Source organism: Bos indicus x Bos taurus, chromosome 1, assembly GCF_003369695.1.
Source record: "Bos indicus x Bos taurus breed Angus x Brahman F1 hybrid chromosome 1, Bos_hybrid_MaternalHap_v2.0, whole genome shotgun sequence".
Classification (NCBI taxonomy): domain Eukaryota; kingdom Metazoa; phylum Chordata; class Mammalia; order Artiodactyla; family Bovidae; genus Bos; species Bos indicus x Bos taurus.
In genome coordinates, this window is record NC_040076.1 from 151,958,043 (window position 1) to 151,979,738 (window position 21,696).

The following is a 21,696-nucleotide window of genomic DNA, read 5'->3' on the forward strand; positions in this document are numbered from 1 at the left end:
ACTCCTGCAGTGAACACTTGGGTGCATGTATCTTTTCAAATTATGGTTTGCATCAGATACATGTCCAGGAGCAGGACTGCTGGATCATATGGCAACTCTGTTTTTACTTTTCTGAGGAACTTCCATACTATTTCCCACAGTGGCTGCACCACTTTACACCCCCATCAATAGGGCAGGAAGGTTCCCTTTCCTCCACAACTTCTTGGATTCCTTTGTTTTATGTTTATTCAGAACTGGGTTTCTTTCCTTCAGAGGAATTGCCTCACTTTACTGTGATACATTCTAGTTGAGAGGTGACGGACTGTACTTTCTGACTGGACAATAAACTCCACGAGGTGAGAACTGAGCCTAGCTTTGCTCACTAAGCTACTCTTAGCACCTGACATAGCACATCTAATACCTATCTTAACAAATACTCATTGAACAAACAGATGACAGTGACAAACTCAGAAATGGTTTACAAAAAAAAAAAAAAAAGAAATGGTTTACACAGAACTCTGTAAATGAGAGGGTGTTCTATTTGGTAGATACTTTTGGGGGTGGGTTGAGAGATGCCTTCTGCTTAGCAATTGCCTTTACCTGGGCTTTCCGCGTGCCTTGTGGCTCAATCATGATGTTGATAAGGGAGGGATTAGTTGTGTCTGCCAGGCTCTGCCTCAGGGATTTCTGGAGTTCTTCTGGTGTTTGTACAAAATACCCTTTGCCTCCAAATGCAGTCATGACGTGCTCATAATGTGAGTGAGGCAGAAGACACATTGGAGGGGCCCTGAAAAAGAAGGTCATAGTCAATAGAAAATAATTTGTCTGAAATAATTTGTGGGAAAATTTCAGCTAAACTGAAAGGCATATGTAAACTGAGATGCCTGTAAATTAAACTTTCCACACATTTTTTATTGTCTATGTGACAATGTCTAATGAACTTTCTATGATGATGGAAATTTTTATATCTGTTTTGTCCAAAACAGTAGCTACTAGTGACCTGCTGCTCTGAGCACTTTAAATGTGACTGATTAAAAAGAGAAACTGAATTTTTAATTTAAACTTAAACAGCCATATGTGGCTAGTAGCTACCTTGATGGACAGTGTAAGCTATACCATCAATTATTATGAATCGTTCTTCTCATAAAAAAGAAGAAAAAAGGAGTGATTACTACAAAACCGCAAATCACAACAAAACGACAAAGTCAGCAAGGCTTAAGAAACATACCCATGCCCTGCTGCCAGATTCACATCTCTCACATCCCACGGCCAGCCACAGTACTGTCTCAGGGTGACTGTGGCATCAGATGACCAAAATTTAGCGTGGTAAAAGGAAGACCTCTGTATCATGAATAATATGTAAACATCTATATCCCTATATTGTACAGTAGGAATAGTAGGACTAGGAGCATTTTGCAATAAGTTTTTTGTTAACAAGGCTTAGACATCAAACTCATTCACCTGAGACTTCAGTGGCTCCCTGATCATAAACTGCTCATTGAAGTGCCAATCAAGGATGGTTGTATGAAAAGGAACCATGCAGACAGAACTCCTGCCCTGTAGAGCAGCCGGCCATGGAAAGAAGCAATACTTACACCACGCAGGCACATTCCGGTACAGCACACTTTTTAAACAGATTAAACTCGATGAGAAAAGTAAATATATGTTATTCTGGGTTACTTACACTGTAGTAGCATCTCCAAATTTTAACATTTCCTTCCAACTATCTGTATCAAAACCTTGATAAATTCCATTATTATTCACCACCAAAAGTACAATTGGCAAGTTGTACCTAAAATTGAAAGCAAAATATAAAGGAAATAATTTTCCATTCGAAAGCAATTTCTTTTCATTGGATTAAAATTTTAACTTGAAAATGGATAGTTTTCCATAAGCTTTTTTGTAGTATTAGGATAAGACTAAAAATTAAGCATTTGTTATCCTAGTGAAAGTCGCTCAGTTGTGTCTGACTTTTTGCGACTCCATGGACTGTAGCCTGCCGGGCTCCTCTGTCCATGGGATTTTCCAGGCAAGAAGACTGGAGTGGGCTGCCATGCCCTTCTCCAGGGGATCTTTCTGACCCGGGGATGGAACCCCAGTCTCTTGCACTGCAGACAGACTCTTTACACTCTGAGCTATCAGGGAAACCCTAATAAAGATTATCAAATTATTAACAGAAATATCATGGAGCGGTAGAAAGAGTGAAAGGTTAGTGGTTGGCAGACTGGTCCTACCACTATGCAGCTGTGTACCTTGGACAAATCACTGAGTTTTTCTGAACCTTGCTTTTCACAGATCTGGGTGCTAACAAGAATGAAACCTTCCATATTTAATCCACCCCCTGAAGCACCTAGATTACTTCAACTGTTCCTCACAACTGTCGTTTAAGGTAGAAACTAGTACGACTCCTATTCCTGTTTTAGAGGAGACTGAAATTTGGTTAAGAGACTTATTTTGGGTCCTAGTGGAACAGCCAGCATTTAAATAATCCAGGCCATCTGACCCAGAGGCTGTGCTCTTAACCACCAAGCTGTGCTATCTCCCCAAAGAAATCAAGAGTTTTTCAGACCAGAACTTTTTTCAGTGACCTAAAAACTACTCCCCTGTTTTGCATTAGGCAAGTGGGTCTTGGGTATAATTTTTCATATTTCAGAGAAAGAAATACCCTGATTCAGGATGCTTTTTTACCTGCAGATGGTTTCTACTTCCATGCCAGAAAATCCAAATGCACTGTCTCCTTCCACACAGATGACCCGCTGCCCTGGGTTTCTATCTTTAGCCACTATAGCAGCTGCAATGGCAAATCCCAAACCGACTCCCATTGTTCCAAAAGTACCAGCATCAAGTCTGTTGGGGAACAGAGCTAAAATGAAACTCTCTGGGCATATCACAGATGGTGGGGTTGGCACAAATCTAGTCATATCCACATGGCTCGTGGAACAATAAAGAACAATAAAAACATCCTCCTTATTATTAAGTTTTAAGACTGTGAGAAACTAATTTGTTGCGGATAAGCAGAATGAATGGGAAAAATCACCTATGATTGCTTGGAAGACTGTGAATATATCCTCAGAACACTGAGTACACAAATTATCACATGACCTCAGGGCACACCAAGCATTGCTGTTCAGTCGCTAAGTCGAGTTTGACCCTATGGACTGCAGAATGCTGGGCTCCTCTGTTCTATACTATTTTCCAGAGTTTGTTCAAATTCATGTCCATCAAGTTAGTGATGCTATCTAACCATCTTATCCTCTGCCAGTCCCTTCTCCTTTTGCCTTCAACCTTTCCCAGCAGCAGTGTCTTTTCCAGTAAGTTGGTTCTTCACATCAGGTGGCCAAAGTACTGGAGCTTCAGCTTCAGCATCAGTCCTTCCAATGAATATGCAGGGTTGAATTCCCCTAAGATTGACTGGTTTGATCTCCTTGCAGTCCAAGAGACTCTCAGAGTCTTCTCCAGCACCACAATTTGAAAGCATCAATTTTTTGGCACTCAGCCTTCTTTATGGTCCAACTCTCACGAGAAAAACCACAGCTTTGACTATACACATCTTTGGTGACAAAGTGATGTCTCTGCTTTTTAATATGCTATAGGTTTGTCATAGCTTTACTTCTAAGGAGCAAGTGTTTTTTAAGTTGCCTCTTTAGTGCAACAGGCAGCTCGTCAGTCTCATACCAAGCACAGAAGTGCTCCAAAACCTTTACTAAAAATATATTTATGAAGTATGTCCTTATGGACACATAGAATTTTCAAATGTTTTTATTAATTTGCTTTTTGTCATTTCTAATTGAACACATTATTTCATTATAATTCCTTTCTTGGAAGCCTTACCTGTGGCGAGGAAGGTAGTTTTGAAGCACAGTACGTCCAATATCCATAGTATTTGCTCCTTCACTCACCACAAAACAGTCTCTGGGTAGTTGTTCTTGAACATGGTAGAATACTGTGTAATAGTTCATAGGCAGAGATTTTTTGGAAGCTAATTCCTAAAACATTAGAAGGAAATATAATCAAATTAGATTAGGACACAATGAGAATAAAAATCATCAATAAGCTACTTTCAAACTGATTTGCAACAACTATTTAGGTTGGTGCAAAAGTAACCGTGGTTCTGTACTGCTGAGCTTTGCTGTTCAACACTGGAATGCACCCTTAAATAAACATGGTTTTGTTACACATCATTTTCATGTGCGTTTCTCACTTTGTGCTGTTCTGCTTATGACATTACTTGCTGTTTATTTTATATTTATTTTAGACTAGGCAAATGATGTTAAGACAAAAAGCAAGTCCGAGCAATTTTCTTATTCGAGTTCAAAATGGGTCATAAAGCAGCAGAGAAAACTCACAACGTCAACGCGTTTGGCCCAGGAGATGCTAACAAGTGTACGCTGCAGTGGTGGTGCAGAAAGTTTTGCGAAGGAGACAAGAGCCTTGACGATGAGGAGTGCAGCAGCCAGCCATCAGAAGCTGACAGTGACCAACGGAGAGTAATCACTGAAGCTGACTGTAAGCTGATCCCTTACCTGAGAAGTTGTCCAAAGCTCAATGTCGACCGTTCTACAGTCGTTTGGCACTTGAAGCAAATTGGAAAGGCAAAAAACCTAAGTGGGTGCCTCATGAGGTGACCAAAAATCAAAAAAATTGTCATTTTCAAGTGTTGTCCTTTCTTATTCTATGCAACAACAACAAACCCTTTTTTGATTGGACTGTGACGTGAGACAAAAAGTAGATTTTACATGACAGCTGGCGATGACCAGCTCAGTGGCTGGACTGAGAAGAAACTCCAAAACTCTTCCCAAAACCAAACTTGCAACAAAAAAAGGTCATGGTCACTGTCTGGTGGTCTGCTGCCCATCTGATCTACTACAGCTTTCTGAATCCCAGTGAAACCATTACATCTGAGAAGTATGCTCAGCAAATCGATGAGATGCACTGAAAACTCCAACACCCGCCGCTGGTACTGATCAACAGAACGGGCCTAATTCTTCTGCACGACACCACCCGACCACATGCCACACAGCCCACGGGCTGAAGTTTTGCTTCACCTGCTACGTTCACCTGACTTCCTGCCAACCGACTACCACATCGTCAAGCATCTTGACAACTTTTCACAGGGAAAATGCTTCCATAACCAACAGGAGGTAGAAAATGCTTTCCAAGAGTTCACTGAATCCCAAAGCATGGATTTTCATGCTACAGGCATAAACAATCTTATTTCTTGTTGGCAAAAATGTGTTAATTGTAACGGGTCCTATTTTGATTAATAAAGATATGTTCGAGCCTAGTTATAATGATTTAAAATGTAACAGTCCAAAACCGCAATTACTTTTTCACCAACCTAATGTAAGCTATGAAATTCCCAAATGGCCATCAGACAACCACTCTGAGAAGCTATCTGACTTGTATACAGTCCGAGAGAATAGACCAAGCAAAACAGGTTCCAGCTCCAACTTGAGACACAATCAAATAAGCCAAGAAATAATCTCTTCCTGAAGATCCACAGTGCACAGTAGCATATTAAAGACCGAGACGTGCCATAGTAAAGACAGCTAAAAACACTAGGTTAAGCAAAACTAAAGTCTTATTTGAGCACTTTCAGGAAAACACTGCCTTAGGAAAAAAGTGAAAATTTTATTCTAGAAGATTTTCATATAAAATATGGCCTTATACTAAAAATAAAAAATGAAGTTCGGGTTTTAGAAAATCTGAAAGTCTAGTCCTTCCCTACACACAGCACTGGAAAGGGGCTGTGCTTCACCCACTACTCCCGAGGGTCAAGGTCAAGGGCCTTGTCTGGCCAAATGCCTTTAAGATTATCAGCAGCAGAGCCCCATCTGGTCCCAGTACTGCTTCTTCACCTGGACCACTTTCATTTGCTGGAGATTATACCCAAGACGGATGAGGGACCCTCCTGTACTCCTGCACCAGAGAAGACAGGGAAGATCCTTCCATCTTAAACCAAGGCGATTCCTACAGAAAAGAAGGAATTAATCACAATATCATTCGGGAAAAAGAAGTGTGACTGGCTCTTGATAGAAGAAACAGACACTGATTAAAATTCCAAAGAAAGAATCATATATAATCAACCCTACTTGTTTGGAAAATGCAAATTTATTCCAAGACAATTGATATATTAGGGAACAGTGAATATAGCTGGAATTTCATATTTGCTTATGCATGATTCTATCAGTTAGAAACAGTACCCAAACACAGAAAACTGCACCCAGCTGAACCAAGATGCAGAGGAAGACATAGAACAGTGGGGGGAATAATCAGGAACAACCTTTCCCACCATCAAAGAGAAAACACTATCCGTAAGTAAAGACTTTAAATAGAAACTGAAGAATCCTGCAGAAGTGGTACGTTTTTGGGCTAAGAGTGGATGGTTTGGTAATTTCATACATTACTACAATTTCCAAAGCATTCAGCTACCAGGTAAAGCCCTGAGGACAGATGAGGAAGTTGCGAAAGAATTTCCAGCAGTGATACAAAAATTTCAATTGAAAAAGAAGGCTACAAATGGTCTCAATGACATAACAGAACAGAACACAGCAGCATAACATACCGTAAGGTAACATAAAAGTGAGGGGATGGATGTGTTAATTAACTAGATAGGGAGAATTCTTTCACAGTGTGCATGTATACCAAAGTACCATGATATATACCAAAGTACCATGATGTACTTTACTTTATAATTTTATACCTTAATAAAATTGAAATAAAAAAAAGAAAAAGGTGGCTATACATTAGATCAAATTTTCAATTTTGATGAAACACTTATTTAAATGAATGCCTTAAAGAACTTACACCTTAAAGGCAGAAAAACATGCCCCAGCATTTAAGGTTCCAAAAGATCTCCTGTGACTTGGTACCAAGGTCAAACTGAGGCTAAGGAGCCCCAGCCATCCACACTGACTCTTAGCGCTCTGCCCAGTGTCAGATCCCCACTTTCCACCACTTCGCGGTAACTCACAACCGGTAACCCTTCCAGTGGCACTTTCACAAGAAACTCAGGTGCTGTATTTATCATAATACATACATGAATGTGTGTGTGTATCTTATGCACAGTGATTTTAGGGATGCACATGTATGCATGCTATGACAGAACTAACAACCGTGGACCCGCAGCATTCTTGAATTTCAGTGGGTCCCGTATTACCTTGGATAAAGCTTCATTGCTCTTCATTTTTTCTCTCAGAACTTTCCACCACTCACTCTCAGGAGGATACTGCCATGGTGTTTTATCAAATTGTTCTAAAAGCTAAAAAAAAAAAAAGAAATTTTTTTCTTTCCTTTTTTAAAATAAGCTTAAACCATATTAGCATAAAAGTCTCTTCTAAAGAAGACAACACAGCTACACTAGCCTACCCTTCACACCACTCATGTTCTGTTTTTCCTCTTGGCAGTAAACGACTGATGGAAGATGAACAGGTACCACAGAAAACCTCTGCCAGAAGCTGGGATCCCATAAGACAAAACAGAAGTGATGCCCCAAGCACACATCACAGGCAGGGGCGTTCACAGTCCTCTCCGTTTGACACTAGAAGGAAAATCAAAGAACCTGGGCAAGAAGGTTCAGAGCCCTAATACCCAGGGATTCCCATGATACAGGTCAAATGCTCCGGAGTGTGTTTTAATATGTGGTTGGGATCACACCCTAATTTTGTGTAACGATGATTATGACACTAATTTATATCCAAAGTCAAGTGATAAATGTGCTATATCTTATCTCCTATCACAGTGAAATGTATAAATTATATGCAAATAATAAGAATCTGGATAAGTCACTGGTAACAGCTTGAAGAGTAAAAATATCTTTATTGCCAAAAGAAACACTAAGTGAGAATTTTTTCCAGTAGGTAAAGTCATTTCTTGGCTGTAAGTTCAGTTCCTCTGGAAGCTGTGTAATAATCTTTCAGATAGCTGGGTCAGTTTGCCAAACAAATGCCTTTAAATTGTCACTCATTTAAAAAATGCTTAACTTACTCACATACAAATGATCTATATATAAGGAGTTGGATTTATTAAGTTCTATAGTTATATTTAAGAATAGCTTTCTATCATAAATTTTATTTTATATATTAAAAGACCTGTTACCAAGTGAAACATTCCCAAGAACTGACTTCAGTTGAGACCAAGCCACATAAACTAGAACCTGGGCGAAAGCTCTCACCTGTTTAGTGACAGCATTTACGTCTCCAAGCAAGGTCACAGCAGGCCTTACATTATTCCCCAATTCTTCTGCACAGATATCAACCTAAAAAAGAGACAAGACTAAAGAACAAGCCATGTTTATTCTTAAAAATAATTAAAGAATCAAGACTGAATAAATGGACTGTGCATGTTACACATAAGCATATGATTAAGATTTGATATTCAAGAAGTTCCTTAATAAAAGTAATAATCCATGAACTCTATGAGGATCATGGCTAGTACAGAAACCTCACTAACTTCTCTCATTTTAAAATCTACTCTGTAGAATTTCGGTATTATTCCACTATACTCATAGGAATACATTTGAGTTGATCAATTATAGGTTTGAATAATAAGTTTTGAATACTTAATAATAGTTTTGAATACTTAATTACACTAGAATTCCTATTCAGAGCAGGAGTTCTCAAATTTGAACATGTATCAGAACAACCTGGTAGGCCTGTTAAACCAGAGACTGCAAGAATCCACCTCAGTTTCTTCTCTCAAGAGGTCTAGCGTGGGGCCCCAAAATGTGCATTCCTAACAGACTTCCCAGTGGTGCTGAAATTGCTGGTCCGGGAACCACATTTTGAGAGCCACTCATTGGAAAAGGTTGGGAAAGGCTGAGGGCAGGAGAAGGGGGTGACAGAGGATGAGATGGTTGGATGGCATTACCAACTCAATGCACACGAGTTTGAGCAGATTCCAGGAGATAGTGAAGGACAGGGAAGCCTGGTGCGCTGCACTCCAGTGGAGTCAAAGAGAGTCAGACATGACTGAGCGGCTGAACAACAATCCAGGAAAAGCACGACTATGCCCTATTTACTCAGAATTCTGCTCCATTTCTGGATGGCCGTGGGTCAGTGAAGACAGCTTCCTGAGAAGTAACTCAGGATGGACTCTATTCTGTAATCAAGAGGTGGCAGCATCTTCCAGTACAACCCAGGTCTTGCTTGTCTGTGGCTTTAGTTTTCAATGCTAGAAGTTGACTTAGGAAGTAAAAGGTAAACGGAGAAGACAGCATTGTAGCAAGGTCTTTACTTTACACAATCTATGCAGGGCAAGCAGGTTTGTACACGCACTAGTACTGGTTTTTCTACCAGTAGGGAAATGGGTTTATAAAGATAAAAAGCTTATTCTAAACATTGATTAATGACATAGTTGCACCACTGTTTAGAGGTTTCTAACCAAAGGGTGTTTGAAAGTTTGGGAATCTAAAGAAACTACTCAATTCCTAATAGTGCTGAATGTTTTGTTCTAATTTACCTCCTACTTGAAACTCTTTTGTCTACCTTTAACTCTAAAGAAGAAGCAAATTGTGCTTTTCAAACTATTTAAAACTTGATTTTGAAAGGTTTTCTGGTTAGAAGCAAAGTGAAACATGTTTCACAGGCTTGAAAAGGCAGCTCACTTTGGTACCTGTAATTATGCTAGACAATTTATAAAATTCTACCTAAGTAAAAAGAGAAACTGTTCATTATAAAAGTCAAGAAGAAAGCAGAGCTGGTAATGCTGAGAGAACAATGAAGGACACATAGCTTTGACTTTAAGTCTCTCTTCTTTGAGTACCTGGATAAACTTCACATCTGGCTGATACCTTGGAGGCAGTCCAAAATGCAAAATCCAATTTAATCTGGCACCGAGTAAAACAATTACATCAGCAAATTGCAAAGCCCTATTAAAAAGAAAAATCTGATATAACAAAAAGTATATCTACATTCTTATTTGAATTATTCTAAAATTAATTTCTAAAGTATTTGGAAAAGTCTAAATAATTTGGAGTTTGCCCTGCTCTTCAGAATGGGCTTAAATGGTAAATTCGATCTTTCAAACTGAAATAATTTATGAAGTCATCCTATTTAAATGGTAATCTAAAAGTTGACATAAGCAGAAAATACTACCATACTATATAGCATTTATTACTTTTTCATCATTAGAAAAATTATACAAGTCTACTGTAGATAATCAAGAAAAAACAGGAAAGTATAAGGAAAAAGCCAAAATTACCCAATATTACTATCAACTTATAAACTATTATTAATATCCTGGCATATTTTCATTAGTCTTTAATCTGCCTGCAATGCAGGAGACCTGGGTTCCATCCCTGGGTTGGGAAGATCCCCTGGAGAAGGGAAAGGCTCCCCACTCCAGTGTTCTGGCCTGGAGAATGCCATGGACTAGAGCAGGACTCGACCGAGCGACTTTTACTTTCACTTTTTTTTCTACGCATGTATATTTTTAAATAGTTGAGCTTATATACTAAATACTGTCTCATGCACTTTTGCTTACCATATGCTTTCCTTTCTTATTAAGTTATTCTTAAATACAAATTTTAAAAGATACACATTTTGTTGGACACAAATTTATTTCAGCTCTTCTCAACTGCTAAATATTTTCTTTGCTATTAATAGTCTGGGTTGTATATCTTTATTTGACCACTTCGTATTGATTCCTAGAAGCAGGTATTTTTACGATGATTGATTCACTTTTCCAAACTGCTTTCAAAAAATATTACACCAAGTGTATTTGTAAGTTTTACATATTAATATCCTAATATTTTTGTCAATGTAACTTGCTTTTTATTTTTACTTTGATATCCACTCTGATAGTAACAGAGCTATCAACTCTTGCTTCCCTTTTGTTTACCTCATACATCTTTGCTTGTTTTTACATTGTATCATTTTTAGCTGTGGCTCTAATGATACATATAACCATCATTATTATTGATCCAATTCAAAGTCTCTGCCTTTTTGCAGGATAATTTTTATTATCATAATTGCCATAGGTTTTGTTCTTTCTACTTCTTGACTGTTTCCCTTTTTTCTTATCTTTTGCCCAAAGAGGATCTTTTGCTTTTGTTTTCTGTAGTGGTTTATGCTATTTTTCACAGAAATTTAGCTATTATTTTAACTATATGGTCAAAAAAACTATCCTTATACACTGCTTTGGTCCTGTGGTCCAATTTAACAAACACATAAAAACTGGAAATGGAGAGATAGATTTGCTTATAGATACTCCAAAGCCCATAAAATTCTTGATACAATTATTTATAGCCCCTTACAATCTTTTCTACATTATTAATGTCATTAATATTACCTTCTTAAAATTCAACAAGAATGAAGATAAATTTCAGTTCAACCCAAGTTAAAGTATATTTTAAGAAAACAGTGTAATAATTAATTTGGCTCCTGTTCAATGTATGAGTGTTAGTCACTCAGTAATGTTGGACTCCTTGTGACCTCATGGACTGTAGCCCACCAGGCTCTTCTGTGCATGGAATTTTCCAGGCAAGAGTACTGAAATGGATTGCCATTCCCTTCTCTAGGGGATCTTCCCAACCCAGGATCAAACCTGGGTCTCCAGCATTATGGGCAGATTCTTTACCGTTTGAGCGACCAGGGAAGCCCATACAATGTATACTATTATGAAAAAAAGGGACAGTTATGAGCCTATTAAAATAGCATTAAATGAGTAACATTAAAGGCTGAACAGCAAACATTACATTTTAAAAATCCTCAAAGCTAACTGAGTGTGTGCATAACAACATGAAAATTACCAAGTGTAGCACAACGGTGAACTGTGGAGAGGGAGGAAGAAATGGATGGGATCAGGTAAGACATGCAGGGACTACAAACAAATCTGTCATATTTTGTTTCTCAGAAATAACCTTAAGCAACAACATATTTGATATTAGATGAAGTGGAGTGGTGGTTACATCAGATCAGATCAGATCAGTCGCTCAGTTGTGTCCGACTCTTTGCGACCCCATGAATCGCAGCACGCTAGGCCTCCCTGTCCATCACCAACTCCCGGAGTTCACTCAGACTCACGTCCATCGAGTCAGTGATGCCATCCAGCCATCTCATCCTCTGTCGTCCCCTTCTCCTCTTGCCCCCAATCCCTCCCAGCATCAGAGTCTTTTCCAATGAGTCAACTCTTCGCATGAGGTGGCCAAAGTACTGGACTTTCAGCTTTAGCATCATTCCTTCCAAAGAAATCCCAGGGCTGATCTCCTTCAGAATGGACTGGTTGGATCTCCTTGCAGTCCAAGGGACTCTCAAGAGTCTTCTCCAATACCACAGTTCAAAACCATCAATTCTTCAGCGCTCAGTCTTCTTCACAGTCCAACTCTCACATCCATAGGAAAACCATACAGGAAAAACTATAGCCTTGACTAGACGGACCTTTGTTGGCAAAGTAATGTCTCTGCTTTTGAATATGCTATCTAGGTTGGTCATAACTTTCCTTCCAAGGAGTAAGCGTCTTTTAATTTCAAGGCTGCAGTCACCATCTGCAGTGATTTGTTTCCCGTTTCCCCATCTATTTCCCATGAAGTGATGGGACCGGATGCCATGATCTTCGTTTTCTGAATGTTGAGCTTTAAGCCAACTTTTTCACTCTCCACTTTCACTTTCATCAAGAGGCTTTTTAGTTCTTCTTCACTTTCTGCCATAAGGGTGGTGTCATCTGCATATCTGAGGTTATTGGTATTTCTCCCGGCAATCTCCCGGTGGTTACATAGTGTTCACTAAATTACTCTCTCATTTGTATATTTATAATATTTCAAAATAAAGAAATTTAAAAAAAAGTGGTCTATCAGAAAGTGTGTTTTGGCCAGAAAATCAGGAAAAGGGGCCTGCGATGCCTGAAAGCATGGAGGAAAAGCTCTGTAATTTTCTTTTTCTCTATGTCTCTTTCCCAACTGTGCTCTGAGTGCAGCACAGTAGCACTGCAGTAAGTCTTTTTGCCTCTTTTCTTCAGCCACACCGCACAGCATGCACAACCTTCCCCCATGAGGGATCAAACCCACGCCTCCTGCTTGGAAGTACACAGTCTCATTAACCACTGGACCACAGTCCTAAGCAGCTAAATTCCCAAGAGAAACTTCATTTTTCAGGCAAGAGGAACTGGGAAAAGAGGCCCCTGTGGTGTGGAAAGTATGGGGGCATGTCCCTTTTTTTTAACATCTTTTTTTTTTTTTCTGCTACATTGCTTCAAAGGCAGCACCTGTTGTATGGTACTATAAGGTATCAGCAAGGGGAAGGAACAGGGATTCTGGGAAATGGGAGTAGGGTTTGGGCTGTGTCCTAAGAGAGAAAGGAAATCCCTTGTTCTGGATAGGAACCAGCATGTTCACATCCAGAATGGGGGCTGCGGCTCACCCCTGGGCTGGGCACGATTGGGCAGCCTCAAAGGAGAACAGCAGAAGCTTGGAGATTAACCGACCCTGGGACTATGCCCACAGTGAGTGAGATAGGACCTGCAGTCTGAAAGCAACCGAGTGAACTGCCTGTTAAACAAATAAACAAAATCAACCTTCTACAGAGGATTTCTATATGATCTAGAATCTCACAACATAGTATTCAAAATTCTAGGATACAGTCAAAAACTACTCAACACACACACACACAAAAGATAACCAATTTCAGAAGAAAATATAAGGAATAGACACCAATTGTACTGATGACCCAGATGTTAGAATTAGTAAACGTATTTTGAATCAGCTATTATGACTATGTTCCATAAGGTAGACAAAAATACTTTTCAAATAAGTGGGAAGATAAAAGTTCTCTGCAGAGAGGACTTTCCTGGAGGTCCCGTGGTTAAGAACCCACGTGCCAATGCAGGAGACACGGGTTCAATCCCTGGTGTGGGAAGATTTCACATGCCATGGAACTAAGCCGTGCCCCACAACTACTCAGCCCAAACACCTCACCTCCTGAAGCCTGCAAGCCACACTGCCTGGACTCCACAGTAACCCCGGCTGGTTTGGAACTAGAGAAAAGCCTGTGTGCAGCAACAAAGACCCAGAACAGCCAAAAACAAATCAGTGAATGAATGAATAAATAAATAAATAACTTTTTAAAGTTCTCAGCAGAGAAAGAGGAAATATAAAAAAGATAAAAGGATTAAAAAGAATGAAACACTTATTCAGGGACCTCTGGGACAATATCAACGATCTTGTGTTACTCCAGAAAAAAAGACTGGTGCCGAAAAACATATTTGAAGAAATAATGGTCAAAACTTTTCAAATTTGGTGAAGATATCAATGCATAGATTTAAGAAGATTAGAAAATCTCAAAGAGGATAAATTTAAAAAAAAATGTGTCCAAACACATCATAATCAAACTGCTGAGAACCAAAGACAAAAAAAAAAAAATTCTGAACGCAGCCACAGAAAAACAAGATAGTGTTACATATAGGCGAACAGAGATTCAAATGACTACAGATTTCTCATTTGAAATTACGAGGGTCAGAAGATACAGAACAGCATTAAAAGTGCTGAAAAGTAAAAAGAAACAGGTATGCTTAAAAATACGTGATTCTTTCAGAACTTCTACTAGATTCATTCAAGTCACAAACTAATTTAAATGAGCCTGAAATCTGCCAAGCTATTGTATTTAAAATCTGGAGTTGCCCCATACCTGGATCTGGCAGCAGCTACACAGTTTGGATGGTTGTCACGGATAACACCCTTTCCCATGGGGGTGGGCAGAAACGGCAATTTACACTGCTCCACCAGCTTCCTGATGCTCTCCTCTGCGTGGGCATAAGCAGCACCTACAACGAATCCAAATGTACTGGACAAGGCAGTTAAGCTCCAGACACTTACAAGAGTTCATGTGAGATTGCTTTCAGAACTTCTCAAAGATTCTCCTGCTCAGGGCTTAAACTCGAAACAAATGGTGACTTACAGTTTTTTATCTTTGGTATTTTAAAATGTTTAAGAAGGCAGTAGTTCTAATTCCTCCCTCCCCCTGGCCAAGTAATAGTATCAATTATTCTGAAGTATGTCTACCCACAAACAAAAGTTGCACCTTCCACTCTTCTTGTTCTTAATTGTCGGTTCTATGCTGTTCCTCCTGAATTACTACCACTAACAATTACCTGAACACACATAGACTGGGAGGTGCAGGTGGGAAAGCAAAGACCTTGCTCTGACAGGTAAAAGCAACCTCACACATTGCTCCCCACCACCAGCCAACCAGGCCTAGTCTATGTATGGAAATTCTAACAAGGAGCCTAAGTTTCTAAAGCTCTGTAGATCACTTTGCAGGTTCCATAATCCAGTGACTGCAACAGGACTAACCCCGAGGCAGTCACACCATTTGTTTATTTATAGTTACGTGCCTGTAGGAATAACCATGTCTTACACTCTCAATGGCACTAGAAACAACTCCTTGTTTGGATACAGAAATGATTTCGTTTCTCATGTTACCAAGGCTGTCATTTTAGCTATTTAACTTTATGCTCTTCCTCAGAGTTAGTAAATATTACTCCACATCCAGTATTTATAATTCTCTGCTGAATCCAAGCAAATGGTGTAGTATATTCAGATTCGTGTAATGCTCACCCCTATAAAAATACATTACAATCTTTTCTCACCCATGCAGGATGAAAAATATTTACTTTTTTAAAAATCCAGAACACTTCCTTGTATTCTCCTTCTTGCCTCAATATCTTGGTCCATTCGGTTCCCTCTTCCTGGACTACCTGGGTTCTCTGTGTTCACTCCGTGACCAGCGACCCATGTCTTTTTCCACTGGGCAGCTACAGCATCATCTCTTCTGAATTGTTTTCCACATCACCAAACAAGAACGTTGTTGCTATCTCCCGAGAACCCACCTCAGTTCTCTACACACATCACACTTACTGATGATCAGGTCTGTCCACCAGCTGTTGTCGCTGAGTCATGTCTGACTCTTGTGACCCCATGGACTGTAACCCACCAGGCTCCTCTGTCATGGGATTCTCCAGGTAAGAATACTGGAGTGGGTTGCCATTTCCTTCTCCAGGGAACCTTCCCAACTCAAGGATCGAACCTGCATCGCAGGCAGATTCTTTATGGTCTGAGACGTCAGGGAAGCAAATAATGAGGACAAGTTCTAAACAGAATCGGCATTCTTTTGAAAGCCTAGCAAGATTTAGAGTTCCATTCAATGCTACCTTTCCCAATGATGACAAGGGGCTGCTTGGCATTCCTAATAACAGATGCTGCCATGCGTACAGCAGAGGTTTCTGCCATACTAATAGGAGGTGGCATACAGCACTCCACATACCTGGAAATAAAGAGCTCTGTTAATTAAAGGATGCCAAATTTTAAACTTTTTTATTATGAAAATATCAAATACAAAAAAAAGGTAGAAAAAATAGTATAATAAACTGCATATACCCACCCTGTAGAGGCCACTACTAATATTTTACATTTGTTTCACCTGTACACACATAAACACACATATACATTTCTTCCTAAGCCATTTTAAAGAAGATTATAGCAGCAAGATTTAAAAACTAAAAGATAAACACTTTTTCCTATATAACCATTATATCTATAAAATCTGATAAATCAACATTTATTCCCTAAGATCATCTAATAGCCAAATAAGCAATTCATTAACAGGAAAACAGAGCTAATGACTTTGCAATGAAGTGGTAGTTACTGTGGTTGAAATAATAAAACAAATCCTAATATTTAATACTATGTGCCATGTATTTTCATTTAATTTTCAAAATAATAAGATTAGGTATTATCATTACATCCATTTCATTACTGTAGGGGGAAAAAAACAACTCCTCAGAAAGTAAGTAACTTGCCCAGGATCCCTGGATGGTGTGTGGCAACTAGGCTGAAGTAAGTTGTTCTGTCTCCAAAGTCCATGCTTTACCTACCTCACTATATTACCACTCACTAAGTCCACATTTTAGTACCACAATATGCATTAGTAAAAGAAATATTAAAATGATCATAGTTATTTCTAGACACCAAATCCTCAGTGTTTTATTTCATTTACCCTAATCAATAAACATCATACTATACAAAACTTGGGAATATAATACCAAAAAAGGACATTCAAGTCTTTACAAAAATTGCAAACCCAATAATCTTATTTTGATCTTCATGTTCAGGAATTATAAGAAATCGACACCCTTTCTGACTGACTCCCAAATGGAAGCCAGACTTGGTATCCTGAGTGAACAGAAATGCCTGCTGTATCTCAGTAGTCACTGGAGGACCACCGAGTCCCTGACGGCAGAAATGTGCTAAACGGCACTCAGGGTGATGCATTAATCCAAGTAGCCAACCTTATCGGGTGACTTATTTACCAGTTTGTTGTACTTATTGTTCACTCAGTGCTTATGTACGGAATAAGGGGACTTGGCAAATCATAGTAACATCTGGTGTTGAACTATTTTTAAATCACAGAGACAGATTAAAATTTTTTATGCTGAGTTACAGTAATTTTTCAATAGTCATTTCAACTCTTGATTTATATCAACCATAAAGACTCTAAATAACCACACTATATGAGGATTAAATTTTTATGGTTACTGGAAGAATAATTTCAAATGACTTTGGGAAGCTCCAAGTATTTGACTTAGTATTTAAACCCCAAGGTAATTCTTAAATAATACAATTTTAATTAAGAGAATTAAGCCCTTTGGCCAGGATTCAATTTAATCACCAAATCTGCAAAAGTTAAGACAAGTGAAAATTGTAATTTATAAGCTGCTAGGTAAATTCTTTTAGAAGGGTAAGCCTACGGTAACATAATTGAGAAAGAACTCCGATTAACTATTACTTACTTTACAGAACTCACATTCACCTGGAGGCTCACAAAATCTGCAGGTATGTCGACATAGCAAGCGCCTGGACGACCATAAATACTGCTCCTCACTGCCTAAGTTCATTACAAACGGAAGAAAAAATTTAAAAAATCTCAATCCTCATTATCACATCCTACTCAAATATAATTTAAAATTGTGAAATAAATACTATTTTAATTTTTCTTGACATCTTTAGTTGATGCAACATCCTTAGAAATAAGCAATTTTAATTAAAATTGAAATGCACTCTATTGATTCTATATTTTTGTTTCAAAGGGGAGACATAAGAAAGTACTCACTTAGGGCTTTAAAATTCATTTTTCACTACGCTTTAGTCCTAGAAATTATCTACTAGGTTCTGCCTGCCAAGTTTTTGTAACATGTACTTTCACCTACTTTCTAATCTTAATGATTTAACAAAGATTTCAGAAACTGTGATGCTGTAATACGTGTCAGATGGTTTCTATTAATACATGGCTTTTGAAACAGCTTAAATGTAAAATCACACAATTTATTAATACACTGCTTAATCAACTAACAGACGGTCTTATATGCATTAGTACTAATTTTCAAAAATAATCTTACAGAAGTATAAGAGAAAAGGCACTCAGGGTTTCATTTTATCTTTCTTTCTACTTTTCCATAATTTAAAAAATTAAAAACTAAAGTATAGGAAAAAATCCTTCCAAAAAATTTCTTTTATGTGGTTCTTTCAGTAAGTTAAGGATAGTGAATATTAAAATGTATGTAGCTATTTATCAATATCATTGTTAACTGCATGATATATTCCAAATTTTTTTGTCTCTATTGAGAATAAAAGTAACACAGGTATAAACAACTGAGAAAAACCAGTGGACCTAGACAGCTTGTAATTAAATACTATACCTTTTCGATAATAGATGGAATAGCTTCTATGCTACTTGGCCGGGCAGAGAACTTGCTATATAGTCTACAAGCTTCAACCTATACGTGAAAAGAAAGTCACTTAAAATAAGCGCATGTATCACATTACTCTTCTGAAAGAAGACGAAATGTTGAGTCACTACATTCTATTATGTTTAGAGGAAAGATGGAGAAAAATGCATTATCTGGATTGTTTCTTAAAAGCCTCTGCAAAGCACAATCAAACATCTGCCTTGGTATAGTTCAGGAAGAAAATCAAAACAAGACACCGTTTTCATTTCTCAGATTGGCAAAAATGAAAAAGTTAGGTAATAACAGTCATAAACCGTGGTGAGAAAATAAATGGGGAGAGAAGTTGACAATATCTCCTAAAAATGTAAGTAAGAATATCCTTGGACCCAGAAATTCTACATCCAGGGATACACAACTTTATCTGTTATATCTCATTATAATAATAATAATCTATTTTTACATTTCTGCCAGTTTTCCAGTTATATGTTTTGTTGCTATGCTGTTTGGCATAAATTCAGTACTGCTAATTTTTCACTGTTTAGTGTACTTTGAAGCATTATATAGAAACTGTCTGTCTTAGTACTTTTTGGTATAAAATCTATGGAATAGTTGGTAGTTTTAGTCCCGCAGGTGTGAGCGGGATTTTTCCTTATTTTTCCTTTCAACTTTTCTCTTCCTCAAAGTCTGAAAGTCCCAAATCATTTTTATTCCTGAATTTTCTTGATTCTTTAAAGAACTTATTTTCTGAGTTTAAATTTCTGTCAAAAAGGTTATCTTTCTTGGAAGATTGCTAGGTAGAGCCTAAGCTTTCTTAACATTCACATTGAGAGTTTCCTGTAGTTGAAGAAAATCACCTTTTAAGTTATCTCAGGTATTTCTATTTTATGTGTTTATTTTGCAGATAGGAGTTTTAATTTCTTCTCCATAAATCTTAATGGAGTATAATTATACTACAGAGGGAAGATCTTAGAGACGGGTACCTGAGGAAACTCCTGGAAGGCTCCCATTGTTTCCTGACTTCTTTCAGAGGAACCACCAATCACAATCAAGGGCCTGAAATATTAATTTTTTAAAAGAGAATTACAACAAGTGCCCAGAGAATAGAAAACACTCAGTGAATGTTAAAAGAAGAAAGAGAATTACATTTTCTCTTAAAAAACTGTTAATTTAAAAAGATTTAGGAAACATCTTGGTCTGAGAAAACACTTCCTCAATTTCAGAAAAATCTGAAATTTATAGTAAATATTTTTTCTCCATACCCCTCTCTCCCCTGCCTCTTCTGGATACTGATGCTAAAACTTCTGGGTGGTGATGATATAAAATGAATTGTTATGCTGTTCCTATTATTCTCGAGATTAAGAGAAGGAAACATTTTTTTCCTGCACTTTCCTAACTAAGTCTATTTGGAAATGGCAGAATGATGAGAAAAATCCCTCAGCAATAAAATTCTCAGGGAGAAATAAAAGATAGCAAAGCTAAAGTTACTTAAAAATTATGAGACACTGAAGTTGATAAGAAAGTGTAGGAAGAAAGCAAAGAAGGACCTGAAAGAAACACATGGCAAGAAAGAAAATAATGCCCTTCCCATGGGAAATTTAAACATTGTATGAATTGAACAGAATATAGCCCCCTTGGGCTTCCCTGGTGGCTCAGTGGTAAAGAATCCTCCTGCCAATGCAGGAGACGCAGGAGTGATCTCTGATCTAGGAAGATCCTGCATGCAGCGGAGCAGCTAAGCCTGTGTGCCACAACCACTGAGCCTGTGCTCTAGAGCCTGGGAGCCCCAGCTACTGAGCAGATGTGCTGCAACTGCTGAATCCACGTGCCCTAGAGCCTGTCCTCCCAACGAGAGACGCCAGTGCAATGACAAGCCCACCCACCGCAACTAGAGAGAAGCCCACTCAGCAACAAAGACCCAACACAGTCAAAACCAAATAGATATAAATTAAATTATTGAAAAAGACAAAGACACAGCCCCCTTTAACATGATTGTACTGGTAAAGAATCAGAGATTAAGAACCAGGATTAAGGACAAGAGCAACTAATCTGTTTATAATACCAACTCAATAAATACAATTTCAACTGTCCTGCTGGTTATGCAAGACAAGGTGAAAAATTAAATACATTCTTGCAGACTGAGCTGGGATCTTTAATAAACAATTCTTCACTTAAAGAGACTTACACACACATTCACTTACATATATAGATATGGAATATACACATATTCATCCCCAAATATTAAGTGTTTTTCTCTAGGTAAAAGAATTATCCATGTTTTTTTATTTTCTTCCTAACACTCTTCTTAATTTTTCACTAAGTCATTTCCTCAAGCATATGACCCCTCGTCTTCCCACCACAGAGCAGTGGTTCTCCACTGGATAAAATCATGTGTTGATATTTTCAGGAAAGTGTTCTCAGTAATAATAATAATAATAATCTAATTACCAGTACTAATCTGGTACTCATCTAATTACTAAATACTAATCTAATTACTCAGTAATAATAATAATAAAAAAAATAAGAATCTAATTACCAACAGTTCATGTTTGCATTTGCCATACCGCCCAAACTGTGGACAAGACCGGGGCCAGAAACAACAAGGCAGACTCCTGGCCTGAAACCAAAACAGAATTGACTACATTAAAAGCAGGTCAAAGGTACTACTTGATTCATACCGCTTTAGGGTGGAACATAATCTTCCTGGACTTCAAAGGAAGGGTACATAGGTCTTTACTACAGCTGTAAAGCAATTATCAGAATATTTTTGAATTAGTTTTTTTAAAAAAGATATCAGTCTTCCTGCAAGAAATAAGGTATTTACCATCCTCACACTGTATTTCACTAAATTTCATATTTTGCTACTATATTTGGGCTAAATCAAGGTGATTGCATACAGAAGCAAATTTTTGACTACTGAGTGTACTTCTGTATGTAAAAAAAGCTGGTTTTTAAAAATTTCTTAACAAGTAAATATATAATGTAAATTGGTCTTTGACAGAAAGT

At 38.0% G+C, this 21,696-nt stretch overlaps 1 protein-coding gene across 2 annotated transcripts in view; it reads right to left on the minus strand.

The window, feature by feature from the left end:
- The window catches only part of HACL1 (2-hydroxyacyl-CoA lyase 1), a 39,831-nt gene that overhangs the window by 13,744 nt on the left and 4,391 nt on the right, over positions 1-21,696 (minus strand). For both annotated transcript variants that reach the window (XM_027549311.1, XM_027549317.1), the window contains exons 4-16: positions 21,227-21,307; positions 19,674-19,746; positions 18,664-18,741; positions 17,758-17,852; positions 16,120-16,232; positions 14,598-14,733; positions 9,742-9,847; positions 8,153-8,236; positions 7,139-7,240; positions 3,811-3,965; positions 2,668-2,826; positions 1,664-1,771; positions 580-766 (exon numbers count right to left, since the gene is read on the minus strand). In XM_027549311.1, the coding sequence (XP_027405112.1) occupies positions 580-766; positions 1,664-1,771; positions 2,668-2,826; positions 3,811-3,965; positions 7,139-7,240; positions 8,153-8,236; positions 9,742-9,847; positions 14,598-14,733; positions 16,120-16,232; positions 17,758-17,852; positions 18,664-18,741; positions 19,674-19,746; positions 21,227-21,307 (1,477 nt within the window). The remainder of the gene's footprint in view (positions 1-579; positions 767-1,663; positions 1,772-2,667; positions 2,827-3,810; positions 3,966-7,138; positions 7,241-8,152; positions 8,237-9,741; positions 9,848-14,597; positions 14,734-16,119; positions 16,233-17,757; positions 17,853-18,663; positions 18,742-19,673; positions 19,747-21,226; positions 21,308-21,696) is intronic.